We start from the raw sequence: 14,390 nt of genomic DNA, 5'->3' as shown, positions 1-14,390 counted from the left end.
CTACTGTCTGTTGTCAGTCAGGCTAGTCTATTCATCACTACTGTCTGTTGTCAGACTAGTCTATTCATCACTACTGTCTGTTGTCAGGCTAGTCTATTCATCACTACTGTCTGTTGTCAGACTAGTCTATTCATCACTACTGTCTGTTTTCAGTCAGGCTAGTCTATTCATCACTACTGTCTGTTTTCAGTCAGACTAGTCTATTCATCACTACTGTCTGTTGTCAGGCTAGTCTATTCATCACTACTGTCTGTTGTCAGGCTAGTCTATTCATCACTACTGTCTGTTGTCAGTCAGGCTAGTCTATTCATCACTACTGTCTGTTGTCAGTCAGGCTAGTCTATTCATCACTACTGTCTGTTGTCAGTCAGGCTAGTCTATTCATCACTACTGTCTGTTGTCAGTCAGGCTAGTCTATTCATCACTACTGTCTGTTGTCAGTCAGGCTAGTCTATTCATCACTACTGTCTGTTGTCAGGCTAGTCTATTCATCACTACTGTCTGTTGTCAGGCTAGTCTATTCATCACTACTGTCTGTTGTCAGGCTAGTCTATTCATCACTACTGTCTGTTGTCAGTCAGGCTAGTCTATTCATCACTACTGTCTGTTGTCAGACTAGTCTATTCATCACTACTGTCTGTTGTCAGGCTAGTCTATTCATCACTACTGTCTGTTGTCAGGCTAGTCTATTCATCACTACTGTCTGTTGTCAGGCTAGTCTATTCATCACTACTGTCTGTTGTCAGTCAGGCTAGTCTATTCATCACTACTGTCTGTTGTCAGACTAGTCTATTCATCACTACTGTCTGTTTTCAGTCAGGCTAGTCTATTCATCACTACTGTCTGTTGTCAGACTAGTCTATTCATCACTACTGTCTGTTGTCAGGCTAGTCTATTCATCACTACTGTCTGTTGTCAGGCTAGTCTATTCATCACTACTGTCTGTTGTCAGGCTAGTCTATTCATCACTACTGTCTGTTGTCAGGCTAGTCTATTCATCACTACTGTCTGTTGTCAGGCTAGTCTATTCATCACTACTGTCTGTTGTCAGTCAGGCTAGTCTATTCATCACTACTGTCTGTTGTCAGTCAGACTAGTCTATTCATCACTACTGTCTGTTGTCAGTCAGACTAGTCTATTCATCACTACTGTCTGTTGTCAGTCAGGCTAGTCTATTCATCACTACTGTCTGTTTTCAGGCTAGTCTGTTCATCACTACTGTCTGTTTTCAGGCTAGTCTATTCATCACTACTGTCTGTTGTCAGTCAGGCTAGTCTATTCATCACTACTGTCTGTTGTCAGTCAGGCTAGTCTATTCATCACTACTGTCTGTTGTCAGGCTAGTCTGTTCATCACTACTGTCTGTTGTCAGGCTAGTCTGTTCATCACTACTGTCTGTTTTCAGTCAGGCTAGTCTATTCATCACTACTGTCTGTTGTCAGTCAGGCTAGTCTGTTCATCACTACTGTCTGTTGTCAGTCAGGCTAGTCTATTCATCACTACTGTCTGTTGTCAGTCAGACTAGTCTATTCATCACTACTGTCTGTTGTCAGTCAGACTAGTCTATTCATCACTACTGTCTGTTGTCAGTCAGACTAGTCTATTCATCACTACTGTCTGTTGTCAGTCAGGCTAGTCTATTCATCACTACTGTCTGTTGTCAGTCAGGCTAGTCTATTCATCACTACTGTCTGTTGTCAGGCTAGTCTATTCATCACTACTGTCTGTTGTCAGACTAGTCTATTCATCACTACTGTCTGTTGTCAGGCTAGTCTATTCATCACTACTGTCTGTTGTCAGGCTAGTCTATTCATCACTACTGTCTGTTGTCAGGCTAGTCTATTCATCACTACTGTCTGTTGTCAGGCTAGTCTATTCATCACTACTGTCTGTTTTCAGTCAGGCTAGTCTATTCATCACTACTGTCTGTTTTCAGTCAGGCTAGTCTATTCATCACTACTGTCTGTTTTCAGTCAGGCTAGTCTATTCATCACTACTGTCTGTTGTCAGTCAGGCTAGTCTATTCATCACTACTGTCTGTTGTCAGTCAGGCTAGTCTATTCATCACTACTGTCTGTTGTCAGTCAGGCTAGTCTATTCATCACTACTGTCTGTTTTCAGTCAGGCTAGTCTATTCATCACTACTGTCTGTTTTCAGTCAGGCTAGTCTATTCATCACTACTGTCTGTTTTCAGTCAGGCTAGTCTATTCATCACTACTGTCTGTTTTCAGTCAGGCTAGTCTATTCATCACTACTGTCTGTTTTCAGTCAGGCTAGTCTATTCATCACTACTGTCTGTTTTCAGTCAGGCTAGTCTATTCATCACTACTGTCTGTTGTCAGTCAGTCTAGTCTATTCATCACTACTGTCTGTTGTCAGTCAGGCTAGTCTATTCATCACTACTGTCTGTTGTCAGTCAGGCTAGTCTATTCATCACTACTGTCTGTTTTCAGTCAGGCTAGTCTATTCATCACTACTGTCTGTTGTCAGACTAGTCTATTCATCACTACTGTCTGTTGTCAGGCTAGTCTATTCATCACTACTGTCTGTTGTCAGGCTAGTCTATTCATCACTACTGTCTGTTGTCAGGCTAGTCTATTCATCACTACTGTCTGTTGTCAGTCAGGCTAGTCTATTCATCACTACTGTCTGTTGTCAGTCAGGCTAGTCTGTTCATCACTACTGTCTGTTGTCAGTCAGGCTAGTCTGTTCATCACTACTGTCTGTTGTCAGTCAGGCTAGTCTGTTCATCACTGTTGTCAGTCAGGCTAGTCTGTTCATCACTGTTGTCAGTCAGGCTAGTCTGTTCATCACTACTGTCTGTTGTCAGGCTAGTCTATTCATCACTACTGTCTGTTGTCAGTACTGTATCTTGTGTTCTCCACCAGGGCAGAACGTTGTGAAAGTGGACATGGATGAGGAGGAAGGCGAAGCAGTGAAATCGGGTGAGTAGAGAGTCCTCTGGGTAGTAGTGGTACAGTAGAGTCCTCTGGGTAGTAGTGGTACAGTAGAGTCCTCTGGGTAGTAGTGGTACAGTAGAGTCCTCTGGGTAGTAGTGGTACAGTAGAGTCCTCTGGGTAGTAGTACAGTAGCTAGCTATAATAGGGTGGGAGAGAGTCCTCTGGGTAGTAGCAGGACAGTAGCTAGCTAGAATGGGGTGGGAGAGAGTCCTCTGGGTAGTAGCAGGACAGTAGCTAGCTAGAATGGGGTGGGAGAGAGTCCTCTGGGTAGTAGCAGGACAGTAGCTAGCTAGAATGGGGTGGGAGAGAGTCCTCTGGGTAGTAGCAGGACAGTAGCTAGCTAGAATGGGTGGGAGAGAGTCCTCTGGGTAGTAGTGGTACAGTGGAGTCCTCTGGGTAGTAGCGGTACAGTAGCTAGCTAGAATGGGGTGGGAGAGAGTCCTCTGGGTAGTAGTGGTACAGTGGAGTCCTCTGGGTAGTAGCGGTACAGTAGCTAGCTAGAATGGGGTGGGAGTTCTCTAGGTAGTAGCAGGACAGTAGCTAGCTGGAATGGGGTGGGAGTCCTCTAGGTAGTAGCAGGACAGTAGCTAGCTGGAATGGGGTGGGAGTCCTCTGGGTAGTAGCAGGACAGTAGCTATCTAGAATGGGGTGGGAGTCCTCTAGGTAGTAGCAGGACAGTAGCTAGCTGGAATGGGTGAGGATAGAGTCCTCTGTGTAGTAGCAGGACAGTTTCTAGCTGGAATGGGGTGAGGAGAGAGTCCTCTGGCTTGTAGCAGGACAGTAGCTAGCTAGAATGGGGTGAGGATAGAGTCCTCTGTGTAGTAGCAGGACAGTTTCTAGCTGGAATGGGGTGAGGATAGTCCTGGGTAGTAGCAGGACAGTAGCTAGCTGGAATGGGGTGAGAGAGAGTCCTCTGGGTAGTATCAGGACAGTAGCTAGCTAGAATGGGTGGGAGAGAGTCCTCTGGGTAGTAGTGGTACAGTAGAGTCCTCTGGGTAGTAGTGGTACAGTGGAGTCCTCTGGGTAGTAGCGGTACAGTAGCTAGCTAGAATGGGGTGGGAGAGAGTCCTCTGGGTAGTAGTGGTACAGTAGAGTCCTCTGGGTAGTAGTGGTACAGTGGAGTCCTCTGGGTAGTAGCGGTACAGTAGCTAGCTAGAATGGGGTGGGAGTCCTCTAGGTAGTAGCAGGACAGTAGCTAGCTGGAATGGGGTGGGAGTCCTCTAGGTAGTAGCAGGACAGTAGCTAGCTGGAATGGGGTGGGAGTCCTCTGGGTAGTAGCAGGACAGTAGCTATCTGGAATGGGGTGGGAGTCCTCTAGGTAGTAGCAGGACAGTTTCTAGCTGGAATGGGGTGAGGAGAGAGTCCTCTGGCTTGTAGCAGGACAGTAGCTAGCTAGAATGGGGTGAGGATAGAGTCCTCTGTGTAGTAGCAGGACAGTTTCTAGCTGGAATGGGGTGAGGATAGTCCTGGGTAGTAGCAGGACAGTAGCTAGCTGGAATGGGGTGGGAGAGAGTCCTCTGGGTAGTAGCAGGACAGTAGCTCACTAGAATGGGGTGGGAGAGAGTCCTCTGGGTAGTAGCAGGACAGTAGCTCGCTGGAATGGGGTGAGGATAGAGTCCTCTGGGTAGTGGTGGTACAGTAGAGTCCTCTGGGGAGTGGTGGTACAGTAGAGTCCTCTGGGTAGTGGTGGTACAGTAGAGTCCTCTGGGTAGTGGTGGTACAGTAGAGTCCTCTGGGTAGTGGTGGTACAGTAGAGTCCTCTGGGTAGTGGTGGTACAGTAGAGTCCTCTGGGTAGTGGTGGTACAGAAGAGTCCTCTGGGTAGTGGTGGTACAGTAGAGTCCTCTGGGTAGTAGTGGTGGTACAGTAGAGTCCTCTGGGTAGTAGTGGTGGTACAGTAGAGTCCTCTGGGTAGTAGTGGTGGTACAGTAGAGTCCTCTGGGTAGTGGTGGTGGTACAGTAGAGTCCTCTGGGTAGTGGTGGTGGTACAGTAGAGTCCTCTGGGTAGTGGTGGTGGTACAGTAGAGTCCTCTGGGTAGTGGTGGTGGTACAGTAGAGTCCTCTGGGTAGTGGTGGTGGTACAGTAGAGTCCTCTGGGTAGTGGTGGTGGTACAGTAGAGTCCTCTGGGTAGTGGTGGTGGTACAGTAGAGTCCTCTGGGTAGTAGTGGTGGTACAGTAGAGTCCTCTGGGTAGTAGTGGTGGTACAGTAGAGTCCTCTGGGTAGTAGTGGTGGTACAGTAGAGTCCTCTGGGTAGTAGTGGTGGTACAGTAGAGTCCTCTGGGTAGTAGTGGTGGTACAGTAGAGTCCTCTGGGTAGTAGTGGTGGTACAGTAGAGTCCTCTGGGTAGTAGTGGTGGTACAGTAGAGTCCTCTGGGTAGTGGTGGTGGTACAGTAGAGTCCTCTGGGTAGTGGTGGTGGTACAGTAGAGTCCTCTGGGTAGTAGTGGTGGTACAGTAGAGTCCTCTGGGTAGTAGTGGTGGTACAGTAGAGTCCTCTGGGTAGTAGTGGTGGTACAGTAGAGTCCTCTGGGTAGTAGTGGTGGTACAGTAGAGTCCTCTGGGTAGTAGTGGTGGTACAGTAGAGTCCTCTGGGTAGTAGTGGTGGAGTCCTCAGTGGTAGAGTCCTCTGGGTAGTAGTGGTGGTACAGTAGAGTCCTCTGGGTAGTAGTGGTGGTACAGTAGAGTCCTCTGGGTAGTAGTGGTGGTACAGTAGAGTCCTCTGGGTAGTAGTGGTGGTACAGTAGAGTCCTCTGGGTAGTAGTGGTGGTACAGTAGTAGTGGTGGTACAGTAGAGTCCTCTGGGTAGTAGTGGTGGTACAGTAGAGTCCTCTGGGTAGTAGTGGTGGTACAGTAGAGTCCTCTGGGTAGTAGTGGTGGTACAGTAGAGTCCCCTGGGTAGTAGTGGTGGTACAGTAGAGTCCTCTGGGTAGTAGTGGTGGTACAGTAGAGTCCCCTGGGTAGTAGTGGTGGTACAGTAGAGTCCTCTGGGTAGTAGTGGTGGTACAGTAGAGTCCTCTGGGTAGTAGTGGTGGTACAGTAGAGTCCTCTGGGTAGTGGTGGTGGTACAGTAGAGTCCTCTGGGTAGTGGTGGTGGTACAGTAGAGTCCTCTGGGCTCTTATCCTTCTGCACTCATTATTGTACACTCCTGGTTACCCATGTCTATATCAAACACTGATTGACAGAAATAATAAACATCAGCAGACACTCAGGCCCCCGTTGCCTGGTTACCTGGTTGCCTGGTTATAGAAGTTCTGATGGATATTATCGGTACTATTCATGTGAATCTGTATTTTAACAGGGCTTTCTATTGTTAGAAGAGATGCAGAGGAGGAGGGAGGTGGCGGAGATGAGACCAACTCCGGTAATCACAGACCACAATAACCATTCATGGGGATGATAAAAAGCTTTGGTTGTATCCACTTTGATAGTTTATAGTGTTTACGTAAGAGAAAATTGATCTGAAAGAGATACACACGGTTCCCCGACCGTATTTAACCTGTAGTGTTGTCACGGAAACAGGAGGGGGCGCCAACTCGGACACAGACTGTTCAGACGGGGAGAATGAACAGAGTTCGAACGCTCAGAGTGCAGTGGAGAAGCCACACCCTTGCTCCCAGTGTGGCAAGACCTTCATCACTGTGGGAAGCCTGAAGAGGCACACACAGACTCACAGCGGAGAGAAACCCCACCGGTGCTCCGTCTGCGGGAAATGTTTCTCACGCTCAGACGACATGAAGAGACACCTCACCATCCACACAGGTTATTGTGAACAATGATTATTTTTCAGTATTTTGCATAAACTATTACAAGATAGAATATAGCTGTAAGCAGCCATGGTGGTGCTCAAGCCTTATTGCACCACAGCGCCAACTTCAGTACACCAGACCATGCCTGCCAATTATCACAACTCAACATCCACCAGACCAGACCATGCCTGCCATAACATCACAACTCAACATCCACCAGACCAGACCATGCCTGTCATAACATCACAACATCCACCAGACCAGACCATGCCTACCATAACATCACAACTCAACATCCACCAGACCATGCCTGCCATAACATCACAACTCAACATCCACCAGACCAGACCATGCCTGTCATAACATCACAACATCCACCAGACCAGACCATGCCTGTCATAACATCACAACATCCACCAGACCAGACCATGCCTGTCATAACATCACAACATCCACCAGACCAGACCATGCCTGTCATAACATCACAACATCCACCAGACCAGACCATGCCTGTCATAACATCACAACATCCACCAGACCAGACCATGCCTGTCATAACATCACAACATCCACCAGACCATGCCTGTCATAACATCACAACATCCACCAGACCAGACCATGCCTGTCATAACATCACAACATCCACCAGACCAGACCATGCCTGTCATAACATCACAACATCCACCAGACCAGACCATGCCTGTCATAACATCACAACATCCACCAGACCAGACCATGCCTGCCATAACAACTCAACATCCACCAGACCAGACCATGCCTGTCATAACATCACAACTCAACATCCACCAGACCATGCCTGTCATAACATCTCAACATCCACCAGACCAGACCATGCCTGCCATAACATCACAACTCAACATCCACCAGACCAGACCATGCCTGTCATAACATCACAACATCCACCAGACCAGACCATGCCTGCTATAACATCACAACTCAACATCCACCAGACCAGACCATGCCTGTCATAACATCACAACATCCACCAGACCAGACCATGCCTGCCATAACAACTCAACATCCACCAGACCATGCCTGTCATAACATCTCAACATCCACCAGACCAGACCATGCCTGCCATAACATCACAACTCAACATCCACCAGACCAGACCATGCCTGCCATAACAACTCAACATCCACCAGACCATGCCTGCTATAACATCACAACTCAACATCCACCAGACCAGACCATGCCTGTCATAACATCTCAACATCCACCAGACCAGACCATGCCTGCCATAACATCACAACATCCACCAGACCATGCCTGTCATAACATCTCAACATCCACCAGACCAGACCATGCCTGCCATAACAACTCAACATCCACCAGACCATGCCTGTCATAACATCACAACATCCACCAGACCAGACCATGCCTGTCATAACATCTCAACATCCACCAGACCAGACCATGCCTGTCATAACATCACAACATCCACCAGACCATGCCTGCCATAACAACTCAACATCCACCAGACCATGCCTGTCATAACATCTCAACATCCACCAGACCAGACCATGCCTGCCATAACATCACAACTCAACATCCACCAGACCAGACCATGCCTGCCATAACAACTCAACATCCACCAGACCATGCCTGTCATAACATTACATCACAACATCCACCAGACCAGACCATGCCTGCCATAACATCACAACATCCACCAGACCAGACCATGCCTGTCATAACATCACAACATCCACCAGACCAGACCATGCCTGTCATAACATCACAACATCCACCAGACCAGACCATGCAGTCTGATGTTTCTGATGGATTTGGGACCATTCTTAGTGACGTCGACTACTTCTCTATGTAGAAGTGCTGTGAAGTGTAGAGGTCTTCTCATGTAAATGCTAAATAAATCCGTATCCACACAGGAGAGAGGGGTCAGTCACATTTTAAAAGTTGTATGTATTATTATCATAGTAAGAGAGAGGTAAGCATGTGCCACACATTTATTGAGGGGCTGAATCAAAAATATGTCTAGCAATGGGAAATATCACTTAACTGTGTTATTTTTAGATGACAAAATGTTGGAATCGATATACAGTGGGGCAAAAGTATTTAGTCAGCCACCAATTGTGCAAGTTCTCCAGCTTAAAAAGATGAGAGGCCTGTAATTTTCATCATAGGTTCACTCCAACTATGACAGACCAAATGAGAAGAGAAATCCAGAAAATCACATTGTAGGATTTTTTAAAATGAATTTATTTGCAAATTATGGTGGAAAATAAGTATTTGGTCACCTACAAACAAGCAAGATTTCTGGCTTAGATGACAAAATGTTGGAATCGATATATATGGATGCTCTTGCTTGACTTTATCGGTACCTCTAACTCATCCCTAGGAGAGAGGGTGAGCCACGTCTGTCATCAGTGTGGGAAGACTTTCACCAGTCTGGGAGGGCTGAAGAAACACCAGATGACCCACACAGGTGTAGTGGCTCCTTCTTCCAGGTGTATAAAGGATGATGTCATGGGATGTTTGTTGATGATGAGGGCGCGGCAGCGTAGCCTAGTGGTTAGGGCGTTGGGCCAGTAACCCGAAATGGTTGCTGGATCGAATCCCCCGAGCTGACAAGGTCAAAATCTGTCGTTCTGCCTCTGAACAAGGTAGTTTAACCCACTAGGCCGTCATTGTAAATAAGAATGTGTTCTTAATTGACTTGCCAAATTAAATAAAAATACATGATGTTAATGATATGATGTAATGTATTATAACAGATTTTGATATTATAATTGCCTACAAATGTTATCAGTGTCTCAACTCTCTTTGGATTGGGCGTCAATGTGTTTTTTTAATCTGTTATTTGTGACATTGAAACGTTCTGTCTGTGTATCAGGAGAGAAGCCGTTCCAGTGTTCCGAGTGTGGGAAAGGTTTCACTGCGCAGGGTAACCTCAAGATCCACCAGCGCATCCACACAGGTCTGTTATATAATACATGGGCTGTTTTATCTCTCAGATTTATATCTCTCAGAAAGACACTCAATGTTTTGTACCGGCTTTTAAATGAAAATGTATTTATGTTCATCTTGTCTCTGTCTTCCATATCATTGGTATGTGTTCTGTGTAGAGTTCTCATTCTCAGCCCGACGGTTTCAGGCTTGCCATGCTGTGTTAAGGGGGGGGGTAAAAACTATGGAAGTCTGCCCACCTTTTCAGCCCACTACGTTTCTCTCTCAGCCGCAGCAGCAGCCAGGATTCCAGTAGTGGCTGGGCCAGAGACATTTGTGGCCATGATGAAACATTTTGGAAAAAGTCAAGGGGTTGTGAATTCAGTCTGATGTACAGACAGCGATTTTTAAGTTGAATAAATTCTCATTGACTGATTATCAGACAAGACACAGGCCTTCGGTTGGGAGGAGGACAGGCTGCCACGCCAGAGAAGAGCAGAATCCACTTGTTAAGCTACATAACACGCTGGCAAAATGCTCTGATCACTTAATATATGAGCAAACTGGAATCCAATTACTCACTTAGCTAACATTTCCCCGGCCTAATTGTTATCCAATATCCAAACGAACATTCAGCGACTAAAATAAAAAATCTGCCATTTTAGTTAATTGATTTATCAAGACGAGTCACCCACACTCCTCTTAAAGCAATGTGGTGGCGCTGTCCCAATCAAGTCAGTGCTGAAATGATCATTTCGGTGACCACACACACACACGACTATTGCTTTATGATAGTATAACGGTTGGATATGACATTGGGAGTTTCAGTATAAGCAAGTATTTGATACATGCCTTCAATTGCATTAGCTTATTTTATTGCATTTTTTTTAACATGAAGTTGATTATAACTAAGCACAGAGAGAAACTCCCCACTCTGCCGCCCACTTCTGCAACGTTGTTCTCAACCCCAGTTTGAATCAATATGAAGTTATTCTATTCACAGGGGAGAAACCGTACCAGTGTTCCCAGTGTCAGAAAAGCTTCTCCCGGCTGGCCCACTATAAAGACCACCAGCAGACTCACCGGGAGGAGAAACCGTACCACTGCAATGACTGTGGGAAAAGCTTCTCCTACTTCAAGGTTCGTTGTTGTTTTACGGTCTTAAAATTGATCTATTTACTCCTCGTCTGCTGTTTTGTTTTTATCTTTTTACACGGTTTATTGATTTTATGTATGGGAAGCACTTTGCACTGCATTTTGTTGTAAGTAATGATCTAAATAAAGTTGGTTTTGATTCAAGTCGCTCAAGTGCCACCAGATGATCCACAAAGGGGAGAACCTCCACCACTGCTCCGTATGCGGTAAAGGGTTCGCCATCCGCGGCAACCTGAAGACCCATCTGCAGACACACACCAAGGAGAAACCACACCAATGCTCAGAGTGCGGGAAACGGTTCTCCCGAGCCCACGACCTGAAGAAACACAAGCTGCTCCACACGGGGCAGAAGACCTACCACATTTGCCAGTGTGGCAAGGTGCGTGTCAATTAAAGTTACCTTATGTAGCTTTGTGTACGAACCAACAGTTTTCAGATAGAAATGAGTTATAGATTTTCCATTCTCTTTGAAAGCAAGTCTTATAAGCTGTAGATCTGTTATATGTGCGATATTTCTCTGCTTCCCCTCTTTCATTTTTGTTTTTGTCTTTTTGTTTATCTGTCTCCAATCGAAGAGCTTCACAGAGCTGGGGAACCTGCGGACCCACCAGAGAACCCACACCGGAGAGAAACCATTCTGCTGTTCCTTCTGCGGCCGAACCTTCTTGCGTGCTGGAGACCTGAAGAGCCACCAGCGGACACACACCGGAGAGAAACCATTCATCTGCGCCATATGCGGGACCAGTTTCGCCCAATCTGGCAACCTGAAAGTGCACCAGATCACACACACTAAAGAGAGGCCGTACCCTTGTACTGTCTGTGATAAGGGGTTCACCACACCGGGGAGTCTGAAGCTACACATGAGGACACACACCGGGGAGCGGCCTTTCCTGTGTAGCGCATGTGGGAAAGGGTTCACGGCGTCAGGGCAGCTGAAGAGGCACCAAGAGTGTCACATGAGAGACACTGTCCAATCATCTCCTAGTGAAGACACGGGGGTGGCGGTGGCTTCAAAATAAAAGTCCTCTCTAAGCGGACTACGAAATAACAGTACTGGAAACGTGCCATTGTGTGTCTGAACTGTGATCACGATGGGAGGTTTTACTGCTTCATGATGTCCCTAATGGGACACCATTCCCTGTGGGCTCTGGTCAAATGAGACACCATTCACTATGGGCTCTGGTCAAATGAGACACCATTCACTGTGGGTTCTGGTCAAATGAGACACCATTCACTGTGGGCTCTGGTCAAATGAGACACCATTCACTGTGGGCTCTGATCAAATGGGACACCATTCACTGTGGGCTCTGATCAAATGGGACACCATTCACTGTGGGCTCTGGTCAAAAGGACTGCACTCTAAAGGGAGTAGGGACACTATTCACTCTGGTCAAAAGGACTGCACTATAAAGGGAGTAGGGACACTATTCACTCTGGTCAAAAGGACTGCACTATAAAGGGAGTTGGGACACTATTCACTCTGGTCAAAAGGACTGCACTATAAAGGGAGTTGGGACACTATTCACTCTGGTCAAAAGGACTGCACTATAAAGGGAGTTGGGACACTATTCACTCTGGTCAAAAGGACTGCACTATAAAGGGAGTAGGGACACTATTCACTCTGGTCAAAAGGACTGCACTATAAAGGGAGTAGGGACACTATTCACTCTGGTCAAAAGGACTGCACTATAAAGGGAGTAGGGACACTATTCACTCTGGTCAAAAGGACTGCACTATAAAGGGAGTTGGGACACCATTCAGGACACTATTCCTCCCTTTTGCAGAACATCAGTGGTTTACTCTGTGAGCTCAAATATGAGCTTTTTAAAGTGTCAGAATGTGATGTTTGACAAGAAATTGTTATTGGAGTCCTGAATGACACCCAATTTAGTGCACTACGTTTGACCAGGGCCCATAGGGTTCTGGCTAAAAGTAGTGCACTATATAATTAGGGAATAGGGTGCCATTTGGGACCCTGGTCTTAATGGTAAAATGTCATCCATCCATTTAGAATGTACACGATCTGATATTGATCATATAACATGATTCCCAAATGGCACCCTATTCCCTATATAGTGCACTAATGTTGCTCAGAGCCTAAAGTAGTGCACTATATAGGGAATAGGGTGCCAGTAGGGACACAAAACAGTAGTATAGTATACTACAGTGCTAATGAACATTCTCTGGTAAACACAGTTTACTGATTTGTCTCTTTTATTATCTGAGTATTGATCTGATTTTAATAAATAAACTATTCTACTATGTTTCATCCTGTGAAAACTGTTTGAAATAAATTAAGTTCCCCTGTCGTCCTGTAGGTGGTGCTATTGAGTCACATTCTCAATGGAGTCCGTAGTTTCTCATATCGTCCTGTAGGTGGTGCAGCAATGCAGTGAAGTTTGTTTTTAGCCCATAGCGCTCTGTAGTGCACTGTATCGGGAATAGTGTGTCATTTGTTATGTAGCCTTAGTCCCTCCTTTAGTTTCACACTAAAGTGTGTTTCCTACTGATAAGGAACTCTTCCTCAGAATAGACATGTATTATCCCCTACAAAAACAGGTGGTTTATAACGAAGAATGGACAAAATTAGTCATACCAAAGACTGTAAACAAAATGGGCTGTCGGGGAACTACATGTAATTGAACTACACTGAACAAAAAATATAAATGTAATAATTTCAAAGATTTTACTGAGTTACAGTTCATATAAGGAAATCAGTGAAGTGCCCAGGTGAAATTTAAAAGCGGCTGGGCCAGTGGTCTTGAGAGTTCTGGAGGGTCAACACCTTTTAGTTCGCATCCCGCTTTGATTTCTAGATAAACATTCCTGTGTCTGATCTTCCCAGTTTTGGTTTTGCTTCCTGTCTTTCCAGTTTGGGTTTTTATTTTGTTTGCCTCTTGGGAAAATTTAGTGGGTGTCTTTTACGTTCCAGTTGTTCCAGTTGTCTTTCAGAGCCCCTCCTGTTTGCTAGTCAACTATCAGTGGACACCCCCATGAGTGTCTTTCAGAGCCCCTCCTGTTTCGCTAGTCAACTATCAGTGTACACCCCCATGAGTGTCTTTCAGAGCCCCTCCTGTTTCGCTAGTCAACTATCAGTGGACACCCCCATGAGTGTCTTTCAGAGCCCCTCCTGTTTCGCTAGTCACTACTACCCCGTGTCTTTCAGCCCCCTCCTGTGGACACCCCCATGAGTGTCTTTCAGAGCCCCTCCTGTTTCGCTAGTCAACTATCAGTGGACACCCCATGAGTGTCTTTCAGAGCCCCTCCTGTTTCGCTAGTCAACTATCAGTGGACACCCCATGAGTGTCTTTCAGAGCCCCTCCTGTTTCGCTAGTCAACTATCAGTGGACACCCCGTGTCTTTCAGAGCCCCTCCTGTTTCGCGCTAGTCAACTATCAGTGGACACCCCCTGTCTTTCAGAGCCCCTTCTGTTTCGCTAGTCAACTATCAGTGGACAGTGGCCCCTCCTGTTTCGCTAGTCAACTATCAGTGGACATGAGTGTCTTTCAGAGCCCCTCCTGTTTCGCTAGTCAACTATCAGTGGACACCCCCGTGTCTTTCAGAGCCCCTCCTGTTTCGCTAGTCAACTATCAGTGGAC

The 14,390-nt window shown here is 46.3% G+C and overlaps 1 protein-coding gene across 1 annotated transcript in view; it reads left to right on the top strand.

Moving 5' to 3' along the window:
• Positions 1-12,470, top strand: part of LOC124017133 (zinc finger protein 501-like) — a 39,011-nt gene extending 26,541 nt beyond the window's left edge. Inside the window, exons 3-10 of the mRNA XM_046332527.1 lie at positions 2,890-2,946; positions 6,261-6,323; positions 6,482-6,721; positions 9,089-9,175; positions 9,584-9,667; positions 10,640-10,776; positions 10,937-11,170; positions 11,367-12,470. Coding sequence (XP_046188483.1) covers positions 2,890-2,946; positions 6,261-6,323; positions 6,482-6,721; positions 9,089-9,175; positions 9,584-9,667; positions 10,640-10,776; positions 10,937-11,170; positions 11,367-11,810 — 1,346 coding nt within the window. The 3' untranslated portion in view covers positions 11,811-12,470. The remainder of the gene's footprint in view (positions 1-2,889; positions 2,947-6,260; positions 6,324-6,481; positions 6,722-9,088; positions 9,176-9,583; positions 9,668-10,639; positions 10,777-10,936; positions 11,171-11,366) is intronic.
• Positions 12,471-14,390: the final 1,920 nt, after the last annotated feature.

This window comes from Oncorhynchus gorbuscha, unplaced genomic scaffold, assembly GCF_021184085.1.
Source record: "Oncorhynchus gorbuscha isolate QuinsamMale2020 ecotype Even-year unplaced genomic scaffold, OgorEven_v1.0 Un_scaffold_1642, whole genome shotgun sequence".
Classification (NCBI taxonomy): Eukaryota; Metazoa; Chordata; class Actinopteri; order Salmoniformes; family Salmonidae; genus Oncorhynchus; species Oncorhynchus gorbuscha.
This window is presented reverse-complemented; position numbering and strand designations above follow the sequence as displayed.